The sequence below is a fragment of the Hevea brasiliensis genome, chromosome 10 (assembly GCF_030052815.1).
Source record: "Hevea brasiliensis isolate MT/VB/25A 57/8 chromosome 10, ASM3005281v1, whole genome shotgun sequence".
NCBI lineage: Eukaryota > Viridiplantae > Streptophyta > Magnoliopsida > Malpighiales > Euphorbiaceae > Hevea > Hevea brasiliensis.
The window spans coordinates 89313436-89329558 of NC_079502.1; the positions used below are offsets into that span (position 1 = coordinate 89313436).

Here is a 16123-nt window from a genome sequence, read left to right on the forward strand (position 1 = left end):
CCCATTTTATCAATTTACTAATTTAAAAATTCTAAATATTTATTATAAAATTTATATATAATTAATTAATTAATTAAAATATAACATAATTGAAATAATAAAAATATTAATTTTTTACATAAATTTTATAGCAGATATTTAATTAAAAATTATTATATCTATTATTATATAATAACAAATTTATAATAATTGTATGCACTCATTTAAAAATTTCGATTTAAAATAAAAAATTTATTCATTCCATTAGATGCATTTAATTTACTTTATCTATTCAAATTACTATTTAGTGTGCATAATCAATTTAATCAAGGGTTGAGCTAGAAAAATTTTTTTAAGGGACTAATATAATAATGAAATTAAATGCTTTTAAATATTATAAGTTAATGCATTAAATTTTATAAAAGCTTTTAAAATATATATAATATATAAAATTTTTGATAATTTTCAATAAATTTTTATTAAAATTATTAAAAAATAAAATTGAGTCAATTTTATATTTTAAATTAATATATATATAAAGAATTCAAGTAATTATGTAATTTATTTAAAAAAAAAGCTATGTAACTAATTAAAATTTTTTTTGAATATTTTAAATTATATATAAAAGTTTGAAATATATATATATATAAATATTTTTATGTTTCAATTTTATTAGGTAGCATAAATAAAAATAAAAATATCCTTAATTTATAATCATCATTTTTAATGTATTAATATAATTGTAAAATGTCTTAATTATTAAAATTTATTTTTTGAAATTGTTTTTAATTTATTTATTTCTTTCAAATTTTATTTAATATATATATACACATATTATTTTTTTACTTAAAATCGGCTAATTAAATAAATAATTCACTAAATAAAATTTTTAGAGGTTAATGTCAAATATAAAATTAATTTAAAAAATTAATTATAATAATTATTTCTATATTTTGAAAAAATCAATGTTATACATTAAAAAATATAATAATAAAGTATAGTTAAATTTGAGGGTGCCAATAATAAAATGAAGGTGAGTATATTTTTATATTTTTCATTAGGGAATAAAGGCTGGTAGGATTTCAAAAGTAACTTGTTATTCCACTATTGTTGAATGAAGAGTCTATTGGTCTTGAGTTCGAGTCCCTGGGTATGCATCAGCGTTAAAACTCAGGAGGGAGAGCCATGCCGCCCTTGTGGTCCTACCCGGCTCGAGCCTAGAGTTGTCTGTAATCAAAAGCTGTGGGATGCTAGGTGGTCTCTGATAAAAAAAAAAAAGGAAGAGGTATTGAAGGTTGGACTAGATAGTCCTGCTAGGTGGTCTCAATTATGAGAAAATTATTTAGATGGTCAATAATTAAAATAAAAAATTGTTCAATAATAATAATAATAATAATTTAATTAAAATGTAAAAGTGAAAATTTTGATAAGAAGAAAAGAAAAAGAAAAAGGAAAGGCTACGTGTGCAGATTTAAATTAAAATTAATAAAGCAAAAAAATTTCAACTAATAAAATTTCGATGTTTCGCTTTTATCTTTGGGATTCTATCACTTCCAGAGTATGGACAGAAACAGAAAAATGTCGACCGTGTTGACTCCTTCTGAAATGGGACAGACCAAAGCCAACATATGCAGCCGCCTGCTGGCTGTGAAACGGAGATCCTGCAAGACCTACACTCAGATTGCGGAGGAGACTGGCCTCACCAACGTCTACGTTGCTCAGTTATTGAGACGCCAGGCCCAACTCAAGCCCGATACCGCCCCAAATCTACGAGCTGCACTGCCTGAACTCACTGATGATCTGCTTCAGGAGATGACTAAACCACCCCTGAGGTCCTACGACCCTAACTTGATCCAAGAACCAACTGTTTACAGGTGGGTTTTCATCCTTATCTCACTATTTCAATTCGCTTGCTTGTTTCACTTTCTTTTTTGTGATTAGGAAGTAGAGATTTCATGGGTGGGTGATACTCAAATTGCGGCTCCTAGTTTCTACCTCTTTTGTTATTGTTTCGTTGTTATACTTGTAGCGTTCATTTTATAAAGATTGTAGAATTGCTTATTAGTAATTCAAGCACATGGATCAAGGAATTTGTTTTTCATAAATCTTGATGCTGGAAACATTTGTTTGTTCATTTATCTAGTGTTTTTCATTTAATATTTGAGGTTTTTTTTTTTTTTTTGGATAGGTTGAATGAAGCAGTTATGCATTTTGGTGAAAGCATAAAGGAAATTATCAATGAGGAGTTTGGTGATGGCATGTAAGTTTTATTGTCATGATTTTTTTTTCTTCTTTTTTTATTATTTTTTTATAATTCTAACTTGGATTTTAAAATAGGAGTTGGAAATCTTAAGATTCCTTGCTGAGGGCAACTATGTGATTGTAATTTCTTGTTTAGTCGGCCTTACCCTTTGAAATTCAGGCCCCAAATATCAAGATATGATTTAGAGGATAGAAGATTCTACACTTGGCTTTTAGCATGGTTCATGCAGGCTAAATTAACTTCCTTGTTTTATTTTTGAAGCTAGCAGAGCATTCCAAGATTCCCTTGTATCTGCCTCTTGTGTGTTACAGTTCTTTGTGTTATTGCATATGCATTGATGATATGCTTAGGTTATGTTTGGTAGGATGTAATATAATGTAGTATAACTAGAAAGAAATGGAATGAGAATCTAGTGTCATGGCAATTCTAATCCTATGCTTGGCTGCGAAAATAAAAGTTAATGTAATCATACTACAAATTTTTCCCCTATATTCAGTAGTTTATTTGTCGGTGGTGGTGGCAACAATGGGAATAATGGTGGTGTTGGAAGTAAAAATCAGTAATAAAGTAAAAAAAAAAGGTAATCATGATTACATAAATTATTATGTGACATGTGCAGCTAGATTTCTGCCATTTTATGCATCTAAGCATAAAGTTATTTGCTATCAACTTAATTTACTCATTAATTTTGTTATCTACTTTTCTTTTGAGTCAGCATGTCGGCCATAGATTTCTACTGCTCTGTTGATAAAGTGAAAGGTCTGGATGGAAACGATCGTGTTGTTTTGACATTTAATGGGAAGTATTTGCCATATACTGAGCAGGTTTGTTGACTTTAATACTGTATGACTAGAAAGGAAACATAGATTCATGTATCTGGACTCAATTTTGTTGACAAAATAACACTGAATTATAGTAGCAGCATGCAAATCTTGTGTTCAGCAACCAAAGGTCAAACTGATCTTTGTGAGAAGTATCTGTCCCCAGCACTACTTGCATTATGCTTTTATAATTAAAGCAGTTCTGTGACTGAACATTTCCTGGAAGGAATGTTATTCATTTTTCCAGGTGTATCAGAAAATAATGAATCCTCTGTCATATGAATGTGGGATTCACCTTCCACAATTGTCTAGTGGTTCCACATGTATATGAGTGCATGGTGTGCTATTTTGTTGTACACTGGGAGTACTGAATAACTGCTCAGAAGGAAGTATGGCTTATATGGTTGATGATAGGTTGTCCTACTTTTTGTGAAAAGTAGATAAAAGAAATATATATGTTTTGCAGTTTTCAGCATATTTTCATATGCATTGAATAGGGTGTGAGTTAAATTTTTGATATTGTCCTGCAACAGCATTCAATCATCCCCTCACTATATATAAAAAATAAAGAACAGCTAGCTAGTAGGAAAAGAAATGGATACTTTCCTTAACCAGTCAAGATATTGAACAAATTTTCGACTGTATATGCACATGCTATATGTAGTGTTTTCTGGAATTCTGCTACAGTTCTTTCTATAAACTAAATTGGGCCTATGTTTTCATTTGGCTGATTAGAAAGTCATCCAGTTGATTATTTTGTTTTTTCTTGTAGAAGTCAGAGCACATGGCTTCAAGAGTCAAGACTGAGGCGAATGGAAGTTAATGAATCCTGATGTTGATGAATATGCAAACAATCCCTTCTCTTCTTTAATGTGTGTATGAACTTACTGTAGTAAGTCTTATCTTAATTTGTTAAATGATATGTAGGTATCAACTTGTTGTACTTGGATTGGGCTACTAGTGATGGCCAATATAAAATTGTATCCGTAGTTGTTCATACTATGGGCTTAGGAAGGAATAAAAGGTTGCAGAACTTTGAATAAATTACACTGGCACCACATGATTAAAGCAGACTCATGAAAATTTTCAGGGAGTAGATGGTGTTATTATGTCCATGAAATGTAGTAATCTCATTCCCTACAATGCCACTATTTCTTTACATGGCATTCATCATTCATGTAGGCTTTCCCCTTAGTTTTTTTTGACATGATATCTATCATTCCCATCTTGAACCGGCCTTGCTGCATTTGACCATCGAAAACCATGACAGTGTCATGGCTGCTGCTATCATCACGCAAAATCCATATTTCTATTATTATTGTCATTTGCAGTTGCACTGACATTTCATCATCATAATGATACTGTGGTTACTGTCTTCATTATCTGGCCTTGTCAACTATTCTCCAAGATGTCCTCATATCCATCCTATTGTAATCAGTTGCAGGAAACACAACTGACTGAAACTATTTTAGGATTGCTGAATGAAGGAAATAGATTTTTTTTTTGTAATCAAAATTGTTCGTATGGACAATGTAAGCATGGAACCTCTGTGGTATAAAATCTACCTGAAATTTTATGAAGATCTAAGATCTAGTATTAATACTGATCTGATTATTATTCCTTTTTCTCTTACATGAAATATTTGAAAGGCCAGGCTTGTTAAAGTTTGATTTATTGCATTATGATGTAAGAATTCAAACATTGAATTATTAATTTAATGTCTTTATGATTTTATTAAAATATAAATTTTAAAATTTTATTATAAATTGTAGTTAAGACTCGAGAGAGAAGTTAATGAACATGAATGAAATGATGCTTTTATACTGAAATTGAAACTAAGAACATTTATTCACAAAGAAACTTGAAGCTGAAACTGAAATATTGTCCCTCATTTCAATACTCCTGCTTTGCATGGCCACCGCAATTGAGAGCTTCCTTAATGAGTCTACTGAAGTTATTGTAAGATGATCCTCCAATATCTGTAGCTGCTTCTGCTTTCCTTTTCCATTCTAGTGCCTTCTCCCTCAGTTGCTTTCCCTTGTGCCCTTCTATCATTTCCTTAACTATACCTTCAATTTCATTCCTATTTATATTGTGATTGACCTCCATGCCAATCCCCCATTTAGAGCATGCATATCGGCAATTTGTATGTTGATCGGCGAAGAAAGGCCAACAGACTATTGGCACGCCGTGACTAACAGTTTCCATCATAGAATTCCATCCGCAATGCGTTAGGAAAACACCAACTGCAGGATGTGCAAGCACTTGATCTTGTGGACACCAACTTGCTAGCAGTCCTCTATCATTGATGTGCTCAAGAAATTCTTCAGGCAAAATTGCAGAATCACCCATTACTACATCTTGTCTAATTATCCATAGAAATGGGTGTTTACTATTTGCAAGTCCCCATGCAAGCTCTTTCAAGTGTCTCTCTGTTATCATTGCTACGCTACCATAATTTACATATACAACAGAGTTATGTTTTCTTTTATCTAGCCATTCAAGGCAGTTTGAATCTTCTTTCCATAAACTTGAAGCAATTGACTTAAATTCACTTTCAGGCATTTGTCTTTCAAGCAAAGATAGTGGACCTATTGTGTAAATGCGAGGAAACTTACAAGCAATTATTGCTTCTAAAACTTCATGATCGAACTCGTCGAAGGTGTTGAAGACAATTGCAGAAGAGTTCAAGCAGTTCTCTGCTTCTGATCCCATGAAATCAAACATTATTTCATCATTGGTAGTTCTGACAAAAGTTGGCATATCCTTTAGACGGATGTTAGTCATTCCAGGGATCCAATCAATTGGGTTTTCGCTTATGCTGTCATTTAGGAAATTTTTCACTGAAACAATGAAAGAACAAAAGTTTCATTCATCGCAGTACTTGGGATGTGAGAGATCCAAAGATTGACTGATGCTATTGTTTAGAATTAACTCAAGAAAGATCAAGAAAGTACATGTACCTGTGTGTGGGACGATGCCTCTTCGTTTGAGTTCACTGAAGTGCAAATAACACATGAAGCTACAAGCTGAGGCAGTCCATAATTGAACCTGGGGTATGCTTAATTCTTCTGCAGCCTTTATACCAAAGCTCATGACTCCATCTGAAATTATGCAGGAAACAGGGGGCACCCCAGAGGATGATGAATTTAACTTGTTTAGTAGCTCTCTAAATGGAGCCAAACAGTACTTCCTGGTTGAATCACACAAGGATGGAACATCCTGCGTCGCATCAAGATGATCAGATGGTGGCATCCCATCTGTTATAGTCTCAAATCGGAAATCCGGCAGGCCCTTAACGGAGTCTGGTCCTCTAGACTGAATTAGTCGTCGATGGTTGAACTCGGTGTTAACAAAGGTTATGTGGAAGCCTGTTGAGTGCAGAAGCTTGGCTAGTTGCATCACCGGAGTAACATGGCCTTGAGATGGATATGGTATGCATACAGCATGGGGTTTACGGCCTCCAGCTGAACCCATTTTTTAGCTAAGAGATGACTCTGAAAGCTTTCCAAGCTTTTGTGGCTCCTATACTAGGATGTGTGATGTGGACCCTCATGACTGTTGTCAGTCGCAAAGCCATAATTTTTTATAAGTGGGTAAATAATTTTATTTTCATGTATTTATAAAATATTTTTTTTTAAAAAATATTTTAAAAAATATTATTTCATTAGAAAATAAATAAATATATATTAATAAAATATGCCAAAATTTCAATTTATTAAATTTTGTTTTGAAAGAAATATATAATATTTAATTATATCATTCATTACATGCTTATAAAAAAAAATTATTTATCAATAATCTATTGGTATTTCATTGCAGTCAATTGGCTTTACTGGTGGAGCCATAGCTCCGCCCTTTACCGTTGTTGATCAATAATTTATAAACACAGTGAATGATTAGAATTTACTTATTTCTTCTATCTTCACTTGCTCGCCACTTTGTTGTTCTTTTGTCACACTAAGCTATTGAAAGAGATCTTCAAATTGAATTGGATTTCCTAAATTCAGTCAAGGCCACGTATGGGATGTGCTCAGCTCATCATGCAATAGGCTTGAATAAATAATTATGCGCATAAAACTCAGTTTATCCCTAGCCAGTGGCGTTTTCATGTAGTGGAAAGGTACAACCATCCTAGAAGTCTGGATAAATCCAGCGGTTATTTTAACACTACGCTGGCACAAACCTATATGTTAGGTAGTATATGTCAAGTGCTATGACAATTGTCACTTAAGGAAAAAAAAATATTTTTTTATTTGATAAATGATTAAGTTACATAAACATTAATACACGGTTATGGGTGTGCTAAACATTAATCAAATTTCCAAAACAAATGAAATATCCTACCTCTTTGTTATGTTATAACTGTTGCAAGTGAAGATCAGGTATAGAAGTCAAGCTTCTGGCACTAGAACATACAACTTGTGATTATGGATGTAAACTATACAAACAGAGAGAGTAAGAAAGTATGAGCCCTATAAGAGTAACATCTTACAGATAAAAACCAAAAAAATATAGGATTCATGAATGTTTTCTTGATTATAATTTAATTTTTCTCAGGGATAAACAAAGAAGAATTCTTTGAAAGGAAATTTTGAATATGATACCTTCAAATGAATGTTTTATGGCAAAGGACAATTTCATAAAGCTGCAAAAATGAAGATATTAATTCCAAGCAATATGCTGAATTTCCTAGCTGGCAGCGACAACACTTTGAAGCAATAACTCTAAGTCTTTTAATCTGTATGAATGGTAAGAACAAGATGAATGAATATCAGCTGCAGAAATAAAGGGTGGAATTATGTGTATATAACACCAAAAAATAAAATAGACAGCTCACCTCGCATTACTTAGATCAGGGTAAATTGCAATGGCATCTTTAAAATCCTGAATTGATTAGAAGTTAACATTAGATGAATTAATATATCTGGCTATCAGGTTCTATAATGTGCAGAAAATGTCTTGTTTAGGATAGCTAAAGATTGAAAGTACTGACTTGGTCAGCTGTTGAAGATGTATAAGTAATCACACATGACATCCCAGCACTTTTTGCTGCCTGCATACAAGAATGTTTGGTTTTTCTTCCTTCTCTTTTAAGAACTTGATAATTCATTATTCACTTCTTTGAACAAATCTTTAATCTCTAAATGTGGAATGGACTTAAAATGAAACATGTCTATCTTTAGAATGAGTGACTGTTACTAGAATTTTGACCATTGAGGAACAGAATATGATTTCTTCGAAGATAAAAATAAAAAATATAGTTCTCTGACTGTCAAGAAACATGATATCTACCTGTAGACCAATGACACTATCCTCCACCACTAAACAATCTCTCTTAGACACACCTAGCCTCTGCATGGAATAAAATTTTATGGATCAGATCCTGATAATTCCAAAAACATAAAGAACTTGTGCTTATGTATACAGTCATAAGATAAACTTCTTCATTTCTTCCTTTTGTTTTCCTCTGTCTCGTGCTTCACATGTCTAAATTATCATTTCATTTTATCATGTTAACTACCTTAACAGCTGTCAGATAAATCGATGGATCAGGCTTCTTTTCCTTAACATCATCACCTGCAAATGAAAAGCATAACTGTCAAAGTCATTAAAAAAGAAAAAGAACTCATACCCCTTCTTTGGAATCTAGAATTTTACAAGAATTTAATTTAGTATATTGCTTTTTGGTCAATTTTCGTGTTTGCAATGAAAGAATGCAATTCCTTTTAACTTAAAAACAATTTCACTTTCAAAGCAATAGAAATCAAACATGATTGTGTGAGAATTCATTTGAATTTTTTTCTTGCAAATGATTTATTCCAAACGAAGCCATAATAAAAATGCAGAGAGTTCATAACAGAAGCCTATTTGACCAGAATGGACCAGGCAATGGGCATATAACCCAAATAAAAATGGATGGAATCTTTACTGAAGTTTAAAGTAAAAAATTAGAACAAATTCTCCTCAAGCATCAATTTTAAGATGAACGTAAATTAACATTTTAATGTCTCTGAAATGCATAAACGCATGTTCATATGCAAATCCACGATCAGATGAGAATAAACACAAAGCCAAAATGGTGCCATCATGTAGTAGCATATTATATATACTATAACCAAAAATTACTATTCATACTACATTTTAAAAGCCATCAACATACCTGCAAGGAAGCAGTCAAGACCTTGAAACCGCTCCTATAACAAGGAAAAAACAAAAGAAGAAATCAACAGATGTTGTAAAACATAAAAATGAGGATAATTGTTATAATTCTATGGTTATAGACAATGGACCTACAAGTCCTATAAGGTTCTCAAGACAGAGTATGACTGAACTTTTAGTTGCAGCAGAGCAAACCGCTAGCTTTTTTCCCTACAATAGCAAGTTGACAACCCAATGACAATCATAAGCATATGAGACCATCAAAGAAGAAGTTTCCAATAACCATAGTATAACAGGAAAATGCAAGGAAAAAGAAAAGCCAATAATCACAAAATGCAAAGAGATGTTCTCAGAACCCATAATATCAGTAGTTAAAATCAAGTCAGTAAGAGGGAGGAAAAGGCTGGGGGTGGCCATGCCCCCTAATTTCAAAAATTTTGCACTTGTGTAGTGCTTAATAAATTAAATTATAGCTTTTGACTTTTATGCCAAAAAATTCACTTAATTAATATTTAGTTTAATGAGCCTAACTCCTAAATGAAGATAGTTTCTTTTATTTTTATTTTTTTATATTATTTTTTGTGTTGGATTTAATAAATTATATTTCATTTTGATGTCTAATTGTATAAATTTTTATTATTTTGTATTAACTAACAGTTTACTTTTCTCTTAATGTAAAAAATTTTTTAGGAGTGCACTAAAAAGTTCGGAAAAGTTATAAATATAAAATTTTGAAACTTTTAAAGGATATTTTAACAACTTTCACACATCATTAATTGTTGATTTGATATTATTAATGTCAAATTTAATATCAAATTAATAAACTATATTTCGATTAATAAGAAATTTAGTTGAATTAGCTCAATAAATTATTCTTTAAAATTAATGTTATTTAAAAAAAAAATCATACCAAAGATTACATGATATAAAAATAGATACTTTTACACATATATTGATATAAGGTTAGATAAATAAATTTATTGCAATTAATAATATGATAAAAAAATTCATGCTTTTCATTTTATTGTATATGATTAATATTACACTAATATTCTACAAATGTATTTAAATATATAAAAATTAACATACACACGTGTGTGTGTGTGTGTGTGTGTGTGTGTGTCAATGCCTGTGTGAGTTGTATGGCCCCCTTCAAAAAAATTTTGGCTCAATCATTAAATCAAGTGATGAGATATGCAGTGGTAGGCACAGCCTAATAATAACTGCATATATGTTGAACCTGGGAGACCTAGGTTCCATTCCCCCTCCCCCAACATATAATATATATATATATATATATATATATATATATATATATATATATATATATAAATTCAAAAAAAGTGATAAGAGATAATAACCAAACACTAGCAAATATAATGGACAATGTACAATGACAAAATTAGTTTTATTTTTCAAAATTGGTAAATTATTATCTTACAGCAGCCTTGACCTCATCCATCAATCGCAAGACTCCAGGTCGAGGTTGCACCTGATAAAAAAGTTATCAACCAATAAACATTCCTAGAAACTAGTCAGTCATGAAAATCAGAGTGTACAAATATAAATGCCTCCTTAGTCCTTACAGTTCCAGATTTGATTATTTCTTTGTACCTTTCAGTTTTCCAGTCCTACAACAACAAAAATGGAAAAGAATTTACAGATTTAAAAGCTGCACAACAAGAACAATTCAGTAATCCTAAACTCAACACCAAAAGTTCCTTAATTTAGTCCTCAGCTCTCCACCCTCACCAGAAAAGAAATCAGAAGACATAAACCTGAAGAGTATCGATTAACTTGGCGCGGCTCTCATCATGCTCCGGAGGCGTCTCAAAGATAGTGGAAGAAGGCCAACCATGCTCCTTAAAGTACCTATACATCAATTAACTACAAAAAATCAGAAAAAGAGAAAAATAAAATAAAACAGCAGAGAATTAGAGAGAAAGAGAGGCAAAAGACCATCTCATTTTGGGTTTGCCGCCTCCGATTTGATTCTGGAGCTGATCGTAGAACTCAAGATCCCAATTGAGAGGCCGGGAAGAGCAACAGACATTGAAATGAGCAAAAGCATCGTTGTAAGCTTGGCGGTGGAGGTGCTCTGATTCCAAAATGACTCCATCGCAGTCGAATACTAGAGCTTCAAGAGAGGCAGAAGAAGCGAAGACAGATGGAGATTGCAGCCTTTGCTTTCTGGTTCTGAACCAGAAAGAATGGGATTTAGAGAGGAAGTTGAGATTGCGAGAAAGCGAAAATGGAGGAGGAGAAGAAGACAGAGAGAGATTGGAGTGAGATGAGAGCATAGACGCCATGACTTGGCTTTGGGGATTTTATCAGTTGTTTGCGAAATGTGAACCTGTGAGCGTTTCGGAGTTTCCCTTTTTGCGATGTGAAATTTGGCGGGTTTTGTTCGTGTGGCTCTCGCCACTCGCTCTGCCTTACAATGGATTTTTACTTTTTGGCACAAACTATTATTTAAAATTATATATTTATATTTATTTAACTTATTTGATTTTATTTTTTTATTTAAATTATATTATTTTTAAAAATTATTAATTATTAGATTTGGATGTCATTAAATTAATTTTTTATATTAATAAATTATTTAAAATTATAAAATATTAATAAATATAAAAATATTATCAATAATAATTAAATTGGGTATAATATTCATTCATATATGATAACAAAAAAATATGTAAACACATGAAAAAATATATTTTTAAAAAATTATATTTTTAATTGTTATATATGTATAATAAATTAAGAATTATATATCTATTAAAATAATAAAATAAATAATAAGATATAAATCTTTATTAGTAATTTTATATATTAATGAAAATAATTACATATAGTTTTACCAACCACATATAACATATTAGTTATAATCAACTATTAACGTTCACTATTAGCTGTATCTAGGGATGACATTGAATCGAATTTTTATGGATATCTGATTCGATCGAATCCTAATAAGACTAGTTTGAGTATTATATAATCAGGTTTTGAATAGATTCGGATAGTTGAGAATAAATTTTAATTGAATTTGGGACGAATTCGAATTTTGATAATATTAATTGAGTTCGGATAGGTTAATTTTTGTGGGTAGCCGATTTTTATGAGTAGTCTATCCATTGCTATCCGCAGCGCAGCGCTCAATAATTAAATAAAAAAATACCCTAAAAAATAAATGTCAAATCTCACGTATCTTAACCACTATGAAAACCAAAGTTGAAAAACTTGATTGAAAAATGCAAAAGGTAATGAATTGATAATATTCTTATTTACAACTTTTTTATTGTATACTTTTTAATTAAAGCTATTATTAGAATTTTTCATTAAATTGTACAATTAAGTATTTATATTTTTTATATACTTTAATTTTTAATTTAGAATATTTTTATTTTAAAATTATAATTTAGAATATTTTTATTTTAAAATTATTGTATAAATTGATTGTCTTGTAACTTTAAAAATTAAGACAATAAAAATTATTTAATTCATTCTCTTGTCAATAGAAATTATTTAGTTAAATCCCATCTTATTTGTCAACATGATATTAGAGCCCTTGATTTATTAGGACGTGGATATGGTTCACAGGTACTATTTATGGCTGAACATTTCGAAAAAGAGAATATTCAAAGTCAAGCATTTAGATTGGAGAAATTAGAATGGGAAACTCAGGTGACAACCATTTTCTTGAAATTAGTATTCTGAAACTCGATGGAGCTAATTACCATGCTCGGTTGAGATCTTATTTATTGTTCATTCAAGCTTAGAGGTTTTAAGAGTGATATCTCAGGGGATAAACCCTGCTGATTCAACTTTTAGCCAATGGAAACCTGAAAATTATCTATGTTGTAATTGATCAACTCAAAGCAATTTCAAATTGCTTGAGGATATCTTTTGCTTAATATATAGGGCTCAGAAAAATTGAAATCTTGCTGCTCAAAAATTTTTCAGCTTGGCAATGCTGCTTAAATATACGAGCTTCGAGAGAAGGTCCATGAAACGAAGAAAGTTGAGATGACTATATTGCAATATTTTGCTGAATTGAGTGGCTTATGGTAAGAACTCATACGTCATGCTAAAGAGAGCAGCTAGAAACTTCATAGTCGACCAACTAGGGTTGTGGTGGTAAGCTAATAGGCTCTCCAAGATCACAAACACATGTGTCAAAGACTGTAAAGGGAAGAGAACGCATTGATAGAAGAGGACTTTCCAATGAGGAGTTGCAAACCTTAAGACAACTTATGTCCCAGCTTGATTCTTCTTCAACCATGGGTTCCTCCAATTTTGCTAACTCAAGTATAAACAGCCATTTCTTCTCCCCATAATAATTCCTAGATCATAGATTTTGGAGCAACGAAACATGTGATTGGCTTATCTAATTGTTTTCTAATATATTATACTTGCTAAAGCAAAGATAAAGTTAATGAAAAGGTTCTATCAATTGTGCTCGTTCAATAAATTTGCTATCAACAATTCATATTCCTGTTTTTCTAGATTATATTTTACTTGTTAGTGTACTCATAAAAGATTATAATTTTAAAGTTGAAGTGTATCCTTCCCATTATATTTTTTAGGATCTGAGCACATGGAAAACAATTGGCTATGGTCATATATTTGCTAGAAGAAAGGTTGTACCTCTCTATCCCCATCTAAAAATAGAGCTTTGTTAGGAGACTGACTCTATGTTTGGTAATGAATAATTAATTCAGTGGCATAAATGATTAAGCCACCCATCTTTTTAGAAAGATTGTATCCTAATTTAATTAAGCAGTACAAATTGGATTCTATAGAATTTTATACTTGTGAGTTTGCAAACCATACTAGAATTTTTTTATCCTTCTATGAATAATAAAAGTTTTGGTCCTCTCATGACTATTCATTCTGATGTATGAGGCACATATCATTGTCTAGCTTTCTTTTATTGATTGTTGTTGTAGGATGACTTAATTAGGTGTATCTAATGCATGCAAAAAATGAAGTTTTCACTGTTTTAAGTTATTTTATAAAATGATATATACCTAGTTCAATATTAAAGTGTGAATTTTAAGAATTGATAATTGCACCAAGTATATGGAAAGTGCCTTTCTTGACTCTAAATTTTTTATGGGATTTTGCATCAAATTGTTTATGTGAATACAACTTCTCAAAATGGAGTCTTGAAAGGAAAATTTGACATTTTCTAGAAATTACCTAATCCTTCATGTTCAACATGAATTTTCCAAAAGCCTATTAAGGGGCTAAATGCATCCATAACCCCTGGAACTTTGCACAAAAATTCAATTTGCACCCAAAATTTCAGTTTGAGTCAATTTGCCACTTCAATTTGAACAAAATACTTATTTGCCACTTCAATTTAAACAAAACACCAATTTTGCTCCTTGCGTGTGTTGCACGCTGGTGTGCTAACTGCCTCAATTTGTTTTCAATTGGTGTAAACTTTTGAAATGAAGTGGCAATTAGTTCAAATTGAAGTTCAAGGGGCAAATTGATTCTTTGCTCAAAATTGACAGAGCCGCAGATTACCATTGCCTTTAAAAACTTTAAACTTTAAAAGCCCTTTGGAGATCATATAATGTACTAATTCTTATATTGTTTCACCTAAAGTATTTGGATATGCATGTTTTATCCATAGAAGGAAAATTTAAATGTTTGCTTGATGGAACTTTGCAACTCAAAAGGGCTATGAGCGTTATTCACATTCTAGAAAACTTTTTGTGAGTATGAATGTTACATTTTGAGAACTAGAGCCCCATTTTTCTCCATCCATGTCACCTCTTCAGGGAAAGAAACGTGTAGAAGAGGTGACACCATCAAACTTTGCAACAATTCATGATTTTAGTCTAATTCCTAGTGAGAGGGAGGAGAGTGAAAATAAGGTTGATGATGGTGAGAAACATCGAAAGAAAAATGAGCTAGAGGTTGATCTCAATTCATTAAATTGGGAGACTAGAAAGGCCAAATTTAAAAAGGTACTTAGCGTAAAGATAATGCAATGGATAATACCATTAAATCTGAACTCAATCTTGATTGAGCAAAGTAATAAGTATCCTTTATGCTCTATTTCTAATTCTATTTCTTTTAGTTCTACTCCTCTTACAAATAATATTTATGTTCATATTACTATTCGGAAAGAAGTTAGAACTTGCAGCAAACATTCCATCTCTAACTTTGTTTCATATGATTCATTGTCTCCTTTCTATAAAGCTTATTTATCTTCTGTTTCCGTTCCACAAGACTGGCAGGAAGCTATTGATAATCCAAACTAAAAAGAAGCTGAGGGCCTTTATAAAAAAATGAAACTTGTGAGCTTGTTACTCTTCTATTGGGAGAAAATCAATATAATGCAAATGGGTATTTGCTATAAAGCAAAAAGTGGATGGGTCTATTGAAACATATGAAGGCCGATTGGTGTCAAACGAGTTCACACATACCTATGGTGTGGACTACCAGAAGACATTTTTCCCGTAACAAAGATGAACTCTACTAGAATTCTCCTGTTATATGCATCTAATCTTAGTTGGGATTTACAATTTGATGTCAAGAATGCATTCTTGCATGGAAATCTAGAAGTTTATATGGAAATTCTTCCAAGCTTTGCTAATGAGAGAACTATTCTTCCAAGCTTTGCTAATGAGAGAACTCAAGGAAAATTTTGTAGTTAAGAGAAGGCATTATGTAACTTGAGTAGTCACTTAAAGCATGGTTTAATAGGTTTAGTAAGGCCATAATTTCCTTTGGTTATTAACAAAGCAATGCTAATCATACTTTATTTATCAAGCACTATGCTTGTAAGCTCATAATACTCATTGTTTAACTAAGGAAATAAATAAGTTGAAAAGATATGTGGCTCAAGAATTTGAAATCAAAGACCTTGGTAAGCTCCGAT

The 16123-nt window shown here is 31.4% G+C and overlaps 3 protein-coding genes across 6 annotated transcripts; 1 reads left to right on the top strand and 2 right to left on the bottom strand.

The window, feature by feature from the left end:
• The first annotated feature begins 1490 nt into the window (after positions 1-1490).
• Positions 1491-4107, top strand: LOC110666645 (cyanate hydratase). Of its 3 annotated transcripts, none has more exons than XM_021827214.2 (4): positions 1494-1853; positions 2168-2239; positions 2958-3066; positions 3839-4107. In XM_021827214.2, exons 1-4 carry the CDS (start codon positions 1540-1542, stop codon positions 3884-3886), a joined length of 543 nt encoding a protein of 180 aa, XP_021682906.2. In that variant the 5' UTR covers positions 1494-1539; the 3' UTR covers positions 3887-4107. The 3 variants fall into 3 exon arrangements, with proteins under 3 accessions (XP_058010324.1, XP_021682906.2, XP_021682905.2); XM_021827213.2 differs by having other exon boundaries at positions 1496-1853; positions 3836-4107; XM_058154341.1 differs by lacking the exon at positions 2168-2239 and having other exon boundaries at positions 1491-1853.
• A 751-nt stretch (positions 4108-4858) lies between these two features.
• LOC110666644 (linamarin synthase 2) lies at positions 4859-6655 on the bottom strand. Its single transcript, XM_021827212.2, has 2 exons — positions 6027-6655; positions 4859-5906 (listed from the first exon to the last, which is right to left on the bottom strand). Exons 1-2 carry the CDS (start codon positions 6538-6540, stop codon positions 4957-4959), a joined length of 1464 nt encoding a protein of 487 aa, XP_021682904.2. The 5' UTR covers positions 6541-6655; the 3' UTR covers positions 4859-4956.
• A 116-nt stretch (positions 6656-6771) lies between these two features.
• On the bottom strand, positions 6772-11662 carry LOC110666646 (haloacid dehalogenase-like hydrolase domain-containing protein At4g39970). 2 transcript variants are annotated; one of them, XR_002497184.2, is made up of 12 exons: positions 11185-11646; positions 11004-11097; positions 10812-10856; positions 10667-10717; positions 9361-9435; positions 9227-9260; positions 8588-8643; positions 8359-8418; positions 8060-8119; positions 7904-7950; positions 7671-7804; positions 6772-7504 (listed from the first exon to the last, which is right to left on the bottom strand). XR_002497184.2 is itself a non-coding variant. In XM_021827216.2 (11 exons), the coding sequence occupies exons 1-11, from the start codon at positions 11532-11534 to the stop codon at positions 7756-7758; spliced, it is 921 nt and encodes a 306-aa protein (XP_021682908.2). In that variant the 5' UTR covers positions 11535-11662; the 3' UTR covers positions 7523-7755. The 2 variants fall into 2 exon arrangements, 1 of the variants encoding a protein (XP_021682908.2); XM_021827216.2 differs by lacking the exon at positions 6772-7504 and having other exon boundaries at positions 7523-7804; positions 11185-11662.
• Between the last annotated feature and the right edge of the window lie 4461 nt (positions 11663-16123).